Source organism: Lynx rufus, unplaced genomic scaffold, assembly GCF_022079265.1.
Source record: "Lynx rufus isolate CCGP_SWC_20201006 ecotype Redwood Valley unplaced genomic scaffold, mLynRuf1.p SCAF_5, whole genome shotgun sequence".
Classification (NCBI taxonomy): domain Eukaryota; kingdom Metazoa; phylum Chordata; class Mammalia; order Carnivora; family Felidae; genus Lynx; species Lynx rufus.
Genome location: NW_025814867.1, coordinates 32,339,917 through 32,352,073, shown reverse-complemented (window position 1 = coordinate 32,352,073; position 12,157 = coordinate 32,339,917). Strand labels below are relative to the sequence as shown.

General features: G+C 38.4%; 1 protein-coding gene across 1 annotated transcript in view; it reads left to right on the top strand.

Moving 5' to 3' along the window:
- The window catches only part of STAG1 (stromal antigen 1), a 400,899-nt gene that overhangs the window by 110,483 nt on the left and 278,259 nt on the right, over positions 1-12,157 (top strand). Inside the window, exon 2 of the mRNA XM_047100346.1 lies at positions 4,772-4,882. Within this exon, the coding sequence (XP_046956302.1) occupies positions 4,854-4,882 (29 nt within the window). The 5' untranslated portion in view covers positions 4,772-4,853. The remainder of the gene's footprint in view (positions 1-4,771; positions 4,883-12,157) is intronic.

Here is a 12,157-nt window from a genome sequence, read left to right as displayed (position 1 = left end):
GACAGAGCATGAACGGGGGAGGGGCAGAGAGAGAGGGAGACACAGAATCGGAAGCAGGCTCCAGGCTCTGAGCCATCAGTCCAGAGCCCGACGCGGGGCTCGAACTCACGAACCGCGAGATTGTGACCTGAGCCGAAGTCGGACGCTCAACCGACTGAGCCACCCAGGCGCCCCATTAGTATTCTTTAATCTTTGTATGGCTTCAAGTTATTGTGGGTTTATTGTCTGTTAAGGACTTCTTTACCATTTCTTGTATGGTAGGTGAGTTCTAGTAACAAGTCTCCTCCATTTTTGTTTTTCTAGGAATGTCTTAAGTTTTTCCATTTTTGTGTGATAGTTTGTTGGATATAGAATTTTTGTTTGCGGGGCATCTGGGTGGCGCAGTTGGTTGAGCATCTGACTTTGGCTCACGTCACAATCTCGTGGTTTGTAAGTTCGAGCTCCACATCGGGCTTGCTGCTGTCAGTGAAGAGCCTGCTTTGGATCCTCTGTCCCCCTCTCTCTGCCCCTCATCAGCTGCTACTCCCTCAAAAATAAATAAACATTAAAACAAATTTTTTTTTGTATGGCAGTTTTTTCCCGACAATTTAGATATGCCATCCTACTGCCTTCTACCTTGCATAGTTTTTGATGAGAAGTTGGCTGTTATTCTTAAGGAGGATTAGTTAGTTGTGTTATGGGTCATTTCTGTTTTACTTCTTTTCAGTGTTTTCTCATTGTCTTTGGCTTTCATTATTTGATTGTAATTTGTATCTGTGAATCTCTTTTGAGTTTGTCCTATCTAGAGTTGTTTGACCTTCTTGAATTTGTAGATTTCTGTTTGTATAAAAATTGGAAAGTTTTTCATCAGCACGTTTTCAGATAGTCTATATTCTTCTGATAGTTTGTCCTCTGAAAGTCTAAGCCTAAGTTTTGTTTTAGTCAAAGATGATTTCTGTCAACCTCTTTTCCTATTAATGGGCCGTATTTTTTTTTCTTTGTATGCCTTGTGATTGTTCATGTTAAAAACTGGACATTTTCAGGGTGCCTGGGTGGTGCAGTTGGTTAAGTATCTGACTCTTGACCTCAGCTCAGGTCATGATCTCGTGTGTTCATGAGTTTGAGCCCCGTGTCAGGCTGTGCACTGATGGTGTGGAGCCTGCTTGGGATTCTGTGTCTCCTTCTCTTTGCCCCTTCCCTGCTTGTGCATGGTCTTTCTTTCTCTCAAAAAAAAATTTTTTTTTCAGTATCGTAATATGATAACTCTAGACACTAGATTCCTTTTCCCTGAGGTTTATTGCCTCTTCAGGGCTACAGCCATGTGTGTAGTGACTTTTCTAAAGTATTGTTTTCAATTACTGTACTCATTGTCATGTATGGTTAATGAAATTTTATAATATCCGTAGGCAGCAGTTAACTTACAGATATTTTGAGCCAATGGGAATCAAAAGGAAGAAAAGCAGTCTTTTGGTCTTGGCTATTTATCTGTAGCTGAGGTATTCCTTCAAAGGTTAGCCAGGTTGCTTACTGCTCTGCCTTAGTCTTCACTTTGTGCTTGCACAGAACCCAAAGATTAGCTAGAGTTGCAAGCCTGTGTCCTCTCATGTCTTCTGCAAATATGCTTCTGGCCCTGGGCATGTATGTAGCACTTTGGGTTTCTTGGTATATGTGATTAACTCTTTAAAGCCCTTGATCCCCAGAATATCTTCTTCCTTAGCCTCCTTATTCTGAAGCTTTTCAGATTGTCTGCTCTTTGTCACATCCACTGTGTCTTGCCTCACCTGTTTGTAGTGTATGATTTCAGCTTCCTTGGAAAGATGGTAGTCCAGAATCCCTTCAAAACACACAACCACAGTTTTTGAGAACAAGATCCATGTTCTTATTTTTGCTACCAGAAAGATGCACCAGGAAATTGGTCTGTCATCCCTATGGATACTGTTGATTGTGGGGGAGGGGAGTTGGTAGAAAAACAAAATTCTACAGTGCTTTCTTTAAAAAAAACAAAAACGAGTTTGAGAGAGAAAGCACACATGCATGAATGCTCAAACAGGGGAGGGGCTTAGAAAGAGGGAGAGAGAGAGAATTCCAAGTAGGCTTTCTGCTGTTAGCACAGATCCCGATGCAGGGCTTGGTCTAACGAACCATGAGATATGATCTGAGCTGATATCAAGAGTCAGACGCTTAGCTGACTGAGCCACTCAGATGCCCGCATAGTGCTTTTCCTTACCAATTTTAGCAGGCTCTTTGTTAGGTCCTCTTTTCTCTGTTATAATTTGTTTTAAATTTCAGATGTCTGTAAAATTTGATTTTGTCAGTTTCACAAACCTAAGACTTGCTTTACTGGAAGGGCTGGTTCATGGAGCTTTCTACTCCTTCATTTTCCATGAGATCAGTCTGTCCTTTTGATTTGCAAAGACTGTCACCGAGTATATAAATCAAATGTTTATTTTTTTCTCTCAGCACTTCAAAGATGTCCTTCCACTGACTTTCAGCTTATATAGTTTTCAACAAAAAGTCTGATAAAATTCTTATCTTTGTGTTTCAGTGTGTGAGAAAACCTATTTCTTTGCTTCCTTTTTTCCTAAAGTTTATTTTTATTAGAGAGAGAGAGATAGGGAGTATGTAGGGGAGGGGCAGAGAGAGAGGGAGAAAGAATCTCAAGCAGGCTCTGCTCTGTAAGTGCAGAGCCTGACATGAGGCTTGAACTCACAGATCGTGAGATCATGACCTGAGCTGAAGTCGAGTCAGACGCTTAACTGAGTAAATCACCCAGGTGTCCCTTTAACTTCCTTTTTGTTTCCTTAACCTTTGGTTTTTAGCAGTATATATATTTTATAGTATTTATTCTAATTGGGAATTCCCTGATCCTGTATTTGTGTTTCAGTATCTTACATTATTTTGAGAAAGTTCTCTTCTATTATTTCTTTTACCCTGTACTTTCTTTCTCTTGGAGTTCCAGTTTTATATACTTATGTGATTCCCTTGATACTGTGTCATGGTCTGTCTTGAATGCTCTGTTTTCTCCCACTTTCCCTGCCCTTTTTTTTTTCCCCTTAATAGACTTTATTTTTTAGAGAAGTTTTATGTTAACAGCAGAATTGAACAGATGGTAGAGAGATTTCTCTTATACCCTAGTTCTCACATGGATCAAGCCTCTCTGACTTTCAGGTTTTCACACCAGACTGGTACATCTGTTACAATCAATGAACCTACATTGACGTGTCATTATCATCCAAAGTTCATAGCTTACATTAGGTGCACTTTGGGTGTTATATATTCTATGGGTTTTGATAAACGTATAAAAATTACATGCAGCCACCTTAATGGTGTCATACAAAATAGTTTCACTGCCCTAGAAGTCCTTTGTATCTGCCTATTTATTCCCTATGTACTTTTTACTTCTGGCAACCACTCATCATTTTATCATTTCCACAGTTTTGTCTTTTCCAGAATGCCATGTTGTTGGAATTATGCAGTATGTAAATCTTTCATATTGGCTTCTTTCACTTAGTAATAAGCATTTGAACGTTCTCCATGTCTTTTCAAGGCTTGGTAGCTCATTTCTTTTTAGTGCCAAATAATATTCCATTTTCTAACTGTACCACAGTTTGTTTATCCATTCACCTCCTGATGAACATCTTGGTTGCTTCCATGTTTGGACAACTTTAAATAAAGCTGCTATAAATATCTTTGTGTAAGCTTTTGTGTGGACATAAGTTTTTAATTTATTTGATAAATATCAATGACTGTGTTTGATAGTACTGATTGATATAGTCTAAATATTCTAGCATATTCATTTCACTTTAAAATAATTTTCTCTTTCAAAGGATTTAAATATATTTTTTCCCTAAGAGGAAATACGGATAACCAGTGGGTACATGAAAAGGTGCTGAATATCACTAATCATCAGAGTAATGCAAATCAAAACTACAATGAAATATCACCTCACAGCTGTAAGGATATCTCTTATCAAAAAGACAGGAGGTTAATAGTGGTGAGGTGGAGGAAAGGGAACCTTTTATACTGCTAATGAGAATGTAAACTAACACAGTTTCTATGGGAAACAGTGTGGAGGTTCTGTGAATAATTAAAACTACCATATGATCTAACAGTCTTACTTCTGAGTGTATTTCTAAAGGAAATGGAATTATTATTCTGACGTATCTGTACTCAAATGTTCATAGCAACATTACAGTAGCCACTGTATTGAAAACCTGTTTGTTGATGAATGAATAAAGAAAACCTGGTACATTATTTGTGTATAGGAACAGTATTCAGTCTTAAAGGAAATCCTGTCATTTGTGACAACATGGATGGACTTAGAGGCATTATGCTAAGTGAAAGAAGTGAGAGAAAGACAAATGTCACATGGCATCACATATACAAGTTGATTTCATAGAAACAGAGTAGAAATGTCATTGCCAGGGGTTAGGGGGTGGGGGAGGTAGTAAGAGGTTGGTGAAAGGGTACAGCTTTCAGTTATAGATGAATATGGTCTGAAGTCTAATGTGTAACATTACCTTGTGTAATATGGTAATATATAGTTGATAACACTGAAGTGTATAATCAAAATTTGCTAAGAGAGTAGAATTTAAATGTTTTTACACATAAAAGGTCAGTATGTGAGGTGATAGATATGTTGATTAACTTGATGGGGGGGGGGAGAAGACCTTCACAATGTGTACGTATATCAAATCATCACATGTGGTTTAAATATCATACAATTTTATTTGTCAGTTATACCTCAATAAAATTGGAAATAAAATAATTCTTATTTTTTTTTAATTAACAGGATTGACTTTGAAGTTATTTAAAAAGTTTGAGTTGTACAGCACTTGATTCTTTTGCTACATTGTGGAAAGACCTCTTCAGCAATGATTACTTCAGAGTTACCAGTATTACAGTAAGTATTATACTTTTCCTCTATTTAAAAAAAATACATGACACTTTTGTGCATGAAATACTTCTGTCATCACATCAAATAGGTTCTCTCATAGTTGAGCAATATGTCTGAAGTCAAACAGCAGTTAGACTGTACAATTACCATATCCATCCAGGGCTCTTACTATTGTTATAGGAGTATTTTTGTGGTATTGAGCAAAGAAGAGGTTACTCTTCTTCTAAGGGGTCAGCACACTATGATCCCTGGACCAAATCTGGCATGCTGCCTATTTTTATAAATAAAGTGTTACTGGTACAGAACCATGCTCATTCCTTTACACATTGTTTGACAGCTTTAGTGCTACAAGTTGTGATAGAGAATGAATTGCCTGCAAAGTGTAAATATTTTGTTGGACCATTTACAATAGTTTATAAACTCCTATCCTATATCCTACGGTTTCTCCAACACATACCCTCCCACCTCTCCCCACCTTATTTTCCCTGAGATTCAGATCATTGGACCATTCTGGCTGCCAGAAGTAATATTAAGGATATACCAAGTTGGCATTTCTGATGGCATCTCATTAGATTTGTTGGAGTTGTAGGACAGATCTAGAATTGGGTCTTATTTTGTTTTCTTTGGGAAATATGATCAATGTAGTAGCAGATACTTTTCCTTTTAGAGGTTTCATCAAGATACAAATTAGGAGTCTGCATACTGTGATCCTGTATGAGAACAGTGGTTTAGATACAATGAAAGTGATCAACAGTTTGTTTATTTATAATTTTTAATGCCCCTGTTCATTTATATACCTCTTTCCCCAAGAGATTGTAGGCACCTTTTAATTGGTTTCCTGGCCTTGTGTTTTTCCTCCAGGTATCTAAGACAAAAAAGGCTGTCTAGATTTCTTTACTGCTTGGAAAGCCATCAATACCTATCCTCCTTCTTTCTCCCAAATATAGGAGATTAAATTTAAGCCCTTTCTAATTACTTAACTCCTGTGTCTTTATTACTCCCTAACTTAAATGTATTACCAAGTTTGGAGGTCCTCACATAGTATTTTCTTTCTTCTTTAAAATCTTTGTCCTGCCTGCAGTGCGTACTCACCTGTGCTCTTACCTGGCCAACCCACTAATCCTGTAAGTCTTAGCTGATGTATTATGCCACCAGAAAAGCTTTTTTTCCCTCTCAAAGTTGGGGTAGGTTTCCTTTTGTGCTCCTGTAATGTTCTTTGCTTTTTCTTCCAGCACCATACTTAACCTAATGTTTTATAACTCTTGTTGTTTCTGCCTGAACTGCACCTTTTCATCTTGTTAATTTTTTTTTTTTTTTTTTTGAGAGAGAGAGAGAGAGAGAGAGAGCGAGCGAGCGAGCACACGTGGGTGGGGAAGGGGCAGAGTGAGAGGGAGAAAGAGAATCCTAGGCAGGTTTCATGCCTAGCACAGAGCCCAGTGTGGAGCTTAATCTCAAGACCATGAGATCATGACCTGAGCCAGAATCAAGAGTCAAACACTTAAATGACTGAGCCACCCAGGTGCCCCCACTTTTTTATCTCATACTATTGTATATTAGGCAGGCCCTTAGTAAGTATCTCTGATTAAATATGGCACAGAGATTGTATTTCAATAACTGTTGTATTTAAAGAGAAATTGTATTGACACAGCGGTATTTCACATTGTTTTTTGTGTATAACTGATTTTTTTTCATAAAAATGAAAACCTGTATTATGATTATGGGTAGTGGATAGTGGTGATCTGTGAGGTGGGTGAATGAACTTTGCTTTCAGTCCGTCAGTGGGAGATAGTACTCTTGGTCGAGTTGAGATCTGAGAAACATTTATTGAGGCCATAAAGTTTTCTGAGGATTTTTTTTTTTTTAATTTTTTTTTTCAACGTTTATTTATTTTTGGGACAGAGAGAGACAGAGCATGAACGGGCGAGGGGCAGAGAGAGAGGGAGACACAGAATCGGAAACAGGCTCCAGGCTCTGAGCCATCAGCCCAGAGCCTGACGCGGGGCCCGAACTCCCGGACCGCGAGATCGTGACCTGGCTGAAGTCGGACGCTTAATCGACTGCGCCACCCAGGCGCCCCAAAAGTTTTCTGAGGATTTTGACATATTTTAGCAACATATATAATCTTGTTTAATCCATCCAGCCAGCAGTGTCATGTTTGCTTTGTAAGTGAAAGGAAATATGTCTCTTAGTATTTGTAAACTTGAGTTTCTATCATTTGTAAAGTGAAGACAGTTTATTAGAAACTGATCTCTACAGTCTCCTCAAAAACAAACAAAAATATTTTGATCCGGCAATTCTTAATGTTTATTTCAAGAATGATTTTTCTGGGGCAGTTAAGCGTCTGACTCTTGACTTCAGCTTGGGTCATGATCTCACAGTTTGTGAGATTGAGCCCCCATATTGGGCTCCATACTCACAGCATGGAGCCTACTTGACATCCTCTCTCTCCCTCTCTCTCTCTGCCCCTCCCCTGCTCATGCTCTCTTTCTTTCAGAATAAATAACATTTAGAATGATTTTTTTTTTTCAACGTTTATTTATTTTTGGGACAGAGAGAGACAGAGCATGAACGGGGGAGGGGCAGAGAGAGAGGGAGACACAGAATCGGAAACAGGCTCCAGGCTCTGAGCCATCAGCCCAGAGCCCGACGCAGGGCTCGAACTCACGGACCGCGAGATCGTGACCTGGCTGAAGTCGGACGCTTAACCGACTGCGCCACCCAGGCGCCCCCATTTAGAATGATTTTTAATGTAGACATGAGAAAGGTAATTCCAGTGAATGACCTTGTTATTTCTTGTTTCACTTAGATATTATTATCACTGATAAATTTGTGACCTTAGTGCTATTTACTATTAAGCATTGTCAAATATTATCAGTTACCATATATTTTTATATTCTACTACATAATACAGTTCTTGGAAGTATGTTAAGTTCTGGAGGAGAAAGCATATAGTAGAGATTCAGTCCATACTGTCATGAAGCTTGTATAATAAGTATATGTTAATGAAATAATCGCAGATATATAGAGCTGCTATTATGGGTGCTAGGAAGTTAAATTAGAGAATTTTGTGAGAATTTTACCACATGCCTTCATTTAGTGTTCTTTTCTCTGGAAAAGACAGTTGAGCTTAACTCTGAACTGAAGGAACACTGTGGGGGAAGAAGAAGGAATAATGGTGTTAATTCCAGACTGAAGGAATATGGTATGTACAGAGACCTTGAGTTAGGAGGAATCATGGTATATTTGATAAAGTGAAATAAAACTGTACTTTTTCTTTTTTCAGGGTTGGTGATAGAGAGTGGCATGAGATTAAGGCTTAGGAGCAGAGTGGGGCTGTATCGTACAGGGACTTGCTTAAATGATGGCAAGAATTTTGAGTTTTTCTTCTTAGGAGCAGTAGGAAGTCACTGTCGGATTTTAAGCATGGAAGAGATGCATGGGAGAGATTCAGAAAATCACCCTTCATGCAGTATAGTGATTATTTGGGAGGGGCAAGAATAGAAGCAAGGACACCTATTAGGAGGATATTGTAGTATGCAGGCCAGATATGTTCATAACTTGAACTGAAGTGATTACAGTGCAAATAGAGATAGAAAGAATTTAGAGAGTTTTAGGGGATAAAAATTCATTCTTAGAAGATTTCATCTGATTTTTTCTTTCTTTTAATTTATGTCTATAAATGCAAACATTAGAGATTGGCAGGGTTTTTGTAGGCTTTTATAGCAGTTAGTCAAAGTTTGAGTTTGCCTACCCTTGATCAAGTATTCTTTGTCTATCCTAGAGAGTAATTTGTTGCTGTGTAATAAGAGGTAGTGTACAAAGACCGTTGTTTTAGTTCTGTAATACTGTAAAGCTAGAGACAATCTAAGTGCTCATTGGCAGGGAAGTAATTAAATAAATTTCACATATATTATGGGATACTATTCAGAAATTCTGTGTATTTGTATGAAGATTCCTGTTAATTAAAAAATTTAAGGGGCACCTGGGTGGCTCAGTCAGTTGAGTGTTGGATTGCTGATTACGGCTCAGGTCATGATCCCGGAGTCTTGGGATTGAGCCCCGTGTCAGACTCCACAAACATAGAGCCTGCTTAAGATTCTCTCTTTCTCGCTCTTACTGTCTCTCTCTTTCTCCCTGTGCCCTCTTCTCCACTATGCATGCATGTTCTCTCTCAAATATAAAAAAAAAAAAATTAGGTCTTGATCTAAACCATCAGTAATGTTAGTCTGCACATTGAGATTCAGAGTTAGGGTGTGGTGATGTGAAACTCTTATATTCTCTCTATTGCTTGAAATTAAAAAATATGTATCATATATTCTAATAAACATGCATACACATGTGTATACTAATTGGAATGTAGTAGTTATTTGTTGGTAATAGTCATCACCTTTTAAACTCACTGCAGTTGTCAGAATTAGAAAATAAGTTGTACCTTACTTTTCTATGAGTAACGTGTAGTGCTCAAGGATAAATTATTTTCACTAATGAGTCACATATTCTGTGGTGGAACAAACCTGTTCCTGTAGTTGCTTAGTGATTGCAAGCTTCAAAAGCACTAGTAGATTCTATCCACACAAGATAAATAGAAAACATAATATTTGCATTCTAGTGTCCTGACATGGAGATAGAGAATTCAGGTTTACCTTGAGATCTAAGTGGACTGTGGTGCTTACTAGGTGTATGACTATGAACAAGATTATCATGTTTTCAGATCTTTCATTTATTTTTGTAATTGATACAGTTGTGTTTTCTTACAAGGTTTTTGTGCATGTTTATTCTAGATCATGTATAGAAACAAGCACACAGTACATATATGTAAACATAAACTATTTGGTGCATATTGAGGAAAAAGCAGTATGACTTATTGTTTTTTTTTTTTTTTAATTTACTTATTTTGAGAGAGAGAGAGAGAGAGCCAGAACCTGTGCACATGTGACTGGGGGAGGGACAGAAATAAAGGGACAGAGACAGAATCTCAAGCAGGATCTATGCTGTCATCGCAGACCAATATGGGGCTCGATCCCATGAATCAGGACATTTTGACCTGAGCCTAAAGCAAGAGTTGGATGTTCAACTCATTGAACCACCCAAGTATCCCTGATTTATTACTCTTTAGTAGAGATGAGTAAGATCAGCTAGATCAGGAATCAACTACTGCTAATTGTGCAGACACCTGCCTTTATGAATACTAAAGATTTTATTTTCAGAAAGAGAGAGAGCGTGAGCAGGGGAGAGGGGTGGTGGGGGTGGAGAGAGAGAGAGAGAGAGAGAAAGAGAAAGAGAAAGAGAATGATAAACAGAATGTATCTTAAGTAGGTTCCATTCTCAGCACAGAGCCTGATGTGGGACTCAATCTCACAACCCTGGGATCATGACCTGAGCTGAAATCAAGAGTCGGATGCTTAACTGACTGAGTCACCCAGGTGCCCCTATTTATAATTTTATGTTTATTTTTAAAAAGTTTTTCAAAAACTTCCATTCCAGTATAATTAACATACATTGTTATATTAGTTTCAGGTGTAAAATATAATATTCACTGCTTTTGTGAATCGTTTGACTGATTTTTATAGACCTTATTTTTACTGCTTCCTACATTTCTTACTCTTGCTTACTCTTGCTTTAGGGTATTTCCTTTCCATTCAGAGAGTTTCTGGAAAACTCTTTAGTTCTCCTTTTATTTTGAATGATGGCCTTCCTGGATAGAATAATTCTTGGTTGCAGGTTTTTTTCTTTCGGTGTTCTTAATATATTTTGCCACTCCCTTCGGTCTTGCAAAGTTTCTACTGAAAAATCAGCAGATAACCTTATGGGGTTTTCCTTTTATGTAACTGTTTTCTTTGCTGCTTTTATAATTTTCTCTTCATCACTAGTTTTTACCATTTTAATTACTAGGTGTCTTGGTATGCACCTCTTTGGGTTTGTTTTGTTGGAGGCTCTCTGTGCCTCTTGGATGTGGATTTCTGTTTCCTTCCCCAGATTCAGGAAATTTTCAGGTATTATTTCTTCAAATAAATGTTATGCCCCCTTTTTTCTCTCTTCTTTTTCTGAGATCCCTAATGCAAATGTTATTATGCTCAATGGTGTCATTAAGTTCAAGTCTCTTTTCATGTATTATTACTATTATTATTTTTTGTCCTGTTCAGCTTCATTCCTTTTCATTACTCTGTCCTCCAGGTCGCTGATCCGTTCTTCTCCTTCTTCTAGTCTATTTATTCCCTTAGTATATTCTTAATTCCAGTTATTGAGTTCTTCGTTTCTGATTGGTTCTTTTTCATATTTTCTATCTCCTTGATAAAGCTCTCTCTGAGGTCTGCTAGTCTTTTCTAAAGTCCAGTGAGTATCTTTATGACTAGTACTTTAAATTCTTTCTCAGGCATATTTTTTCTGTTTGTTTAGATCTCTTGCTGTGATTTTGTCTTTTTTTTTTTTTTTTTTTTTTGAGACACATTCCTCTTTTCTCTCACCTTTTCTAATGGTTCATGTCTGTTTCTGTGTTTTAGGAAAGGCAGCTACATCTCCTGTTGAAAGTAGTGGCCTTATGAAGAAGAGGTCATGTAGTGCCGTACAGTGCCGTGTTCCCTGTTCACCTGAACCTTTCATTCAGTGGTGTCTCGTTTGTGTGTTGTATTGCCTTACTTTTGTGGCTGAGCTGTATTTGCCTGCAGTTTGGTCATCTGTAGTGGCTCTCCTTGTCTTTTTATGTGCAGGTTTTGGTTTCTCTGTCATTAGTGGGCCTGTCTGGGGTGGCCTTGGGATTGAGTTGGGTCAGACTGGGCATTTGCCAGAGCTGTAGTGACAGCGAACTGCAGGGCACTCTACCTTTGCTGTTCCCTGAGAAGCTTTCATCAGTGGGCAAGGCCTGCAGTCAGACCAGCTGTCTACCCCCTGCTCACTGCCAGGGCCTGAGTCATACTGGTGTGGGTCATTTTCTTCCCCTTTGCCCAGGGCAGGAGTCACTTTGAGGTGTTTCTGTCCCTATTGGGGTTGCTTGCACACTGCTATGCTTGTGATACTGCTTTGGATAGACTCCTGTGGAGGCTGGGTTGGAGGGGGTGGGTCCACAAGAGATCTTAGACTTGAAGGTGCTGTTAGTAAGCTAGAAGGAGAGTGTGTTTGCACTGGTTATGCAAGTGTCTATGTATCTAGGCTGAGTGATGGTGAGGGAAATGGTGTCTGCCAGCAGTTTTGTTCTTGGAGAAATCTCCCAAAGATCCATACCTCTCCAGCAAATGCTTTGAGATTAGTAAACAAATCTCCCTCTCATACACCCAAGTCATTTTT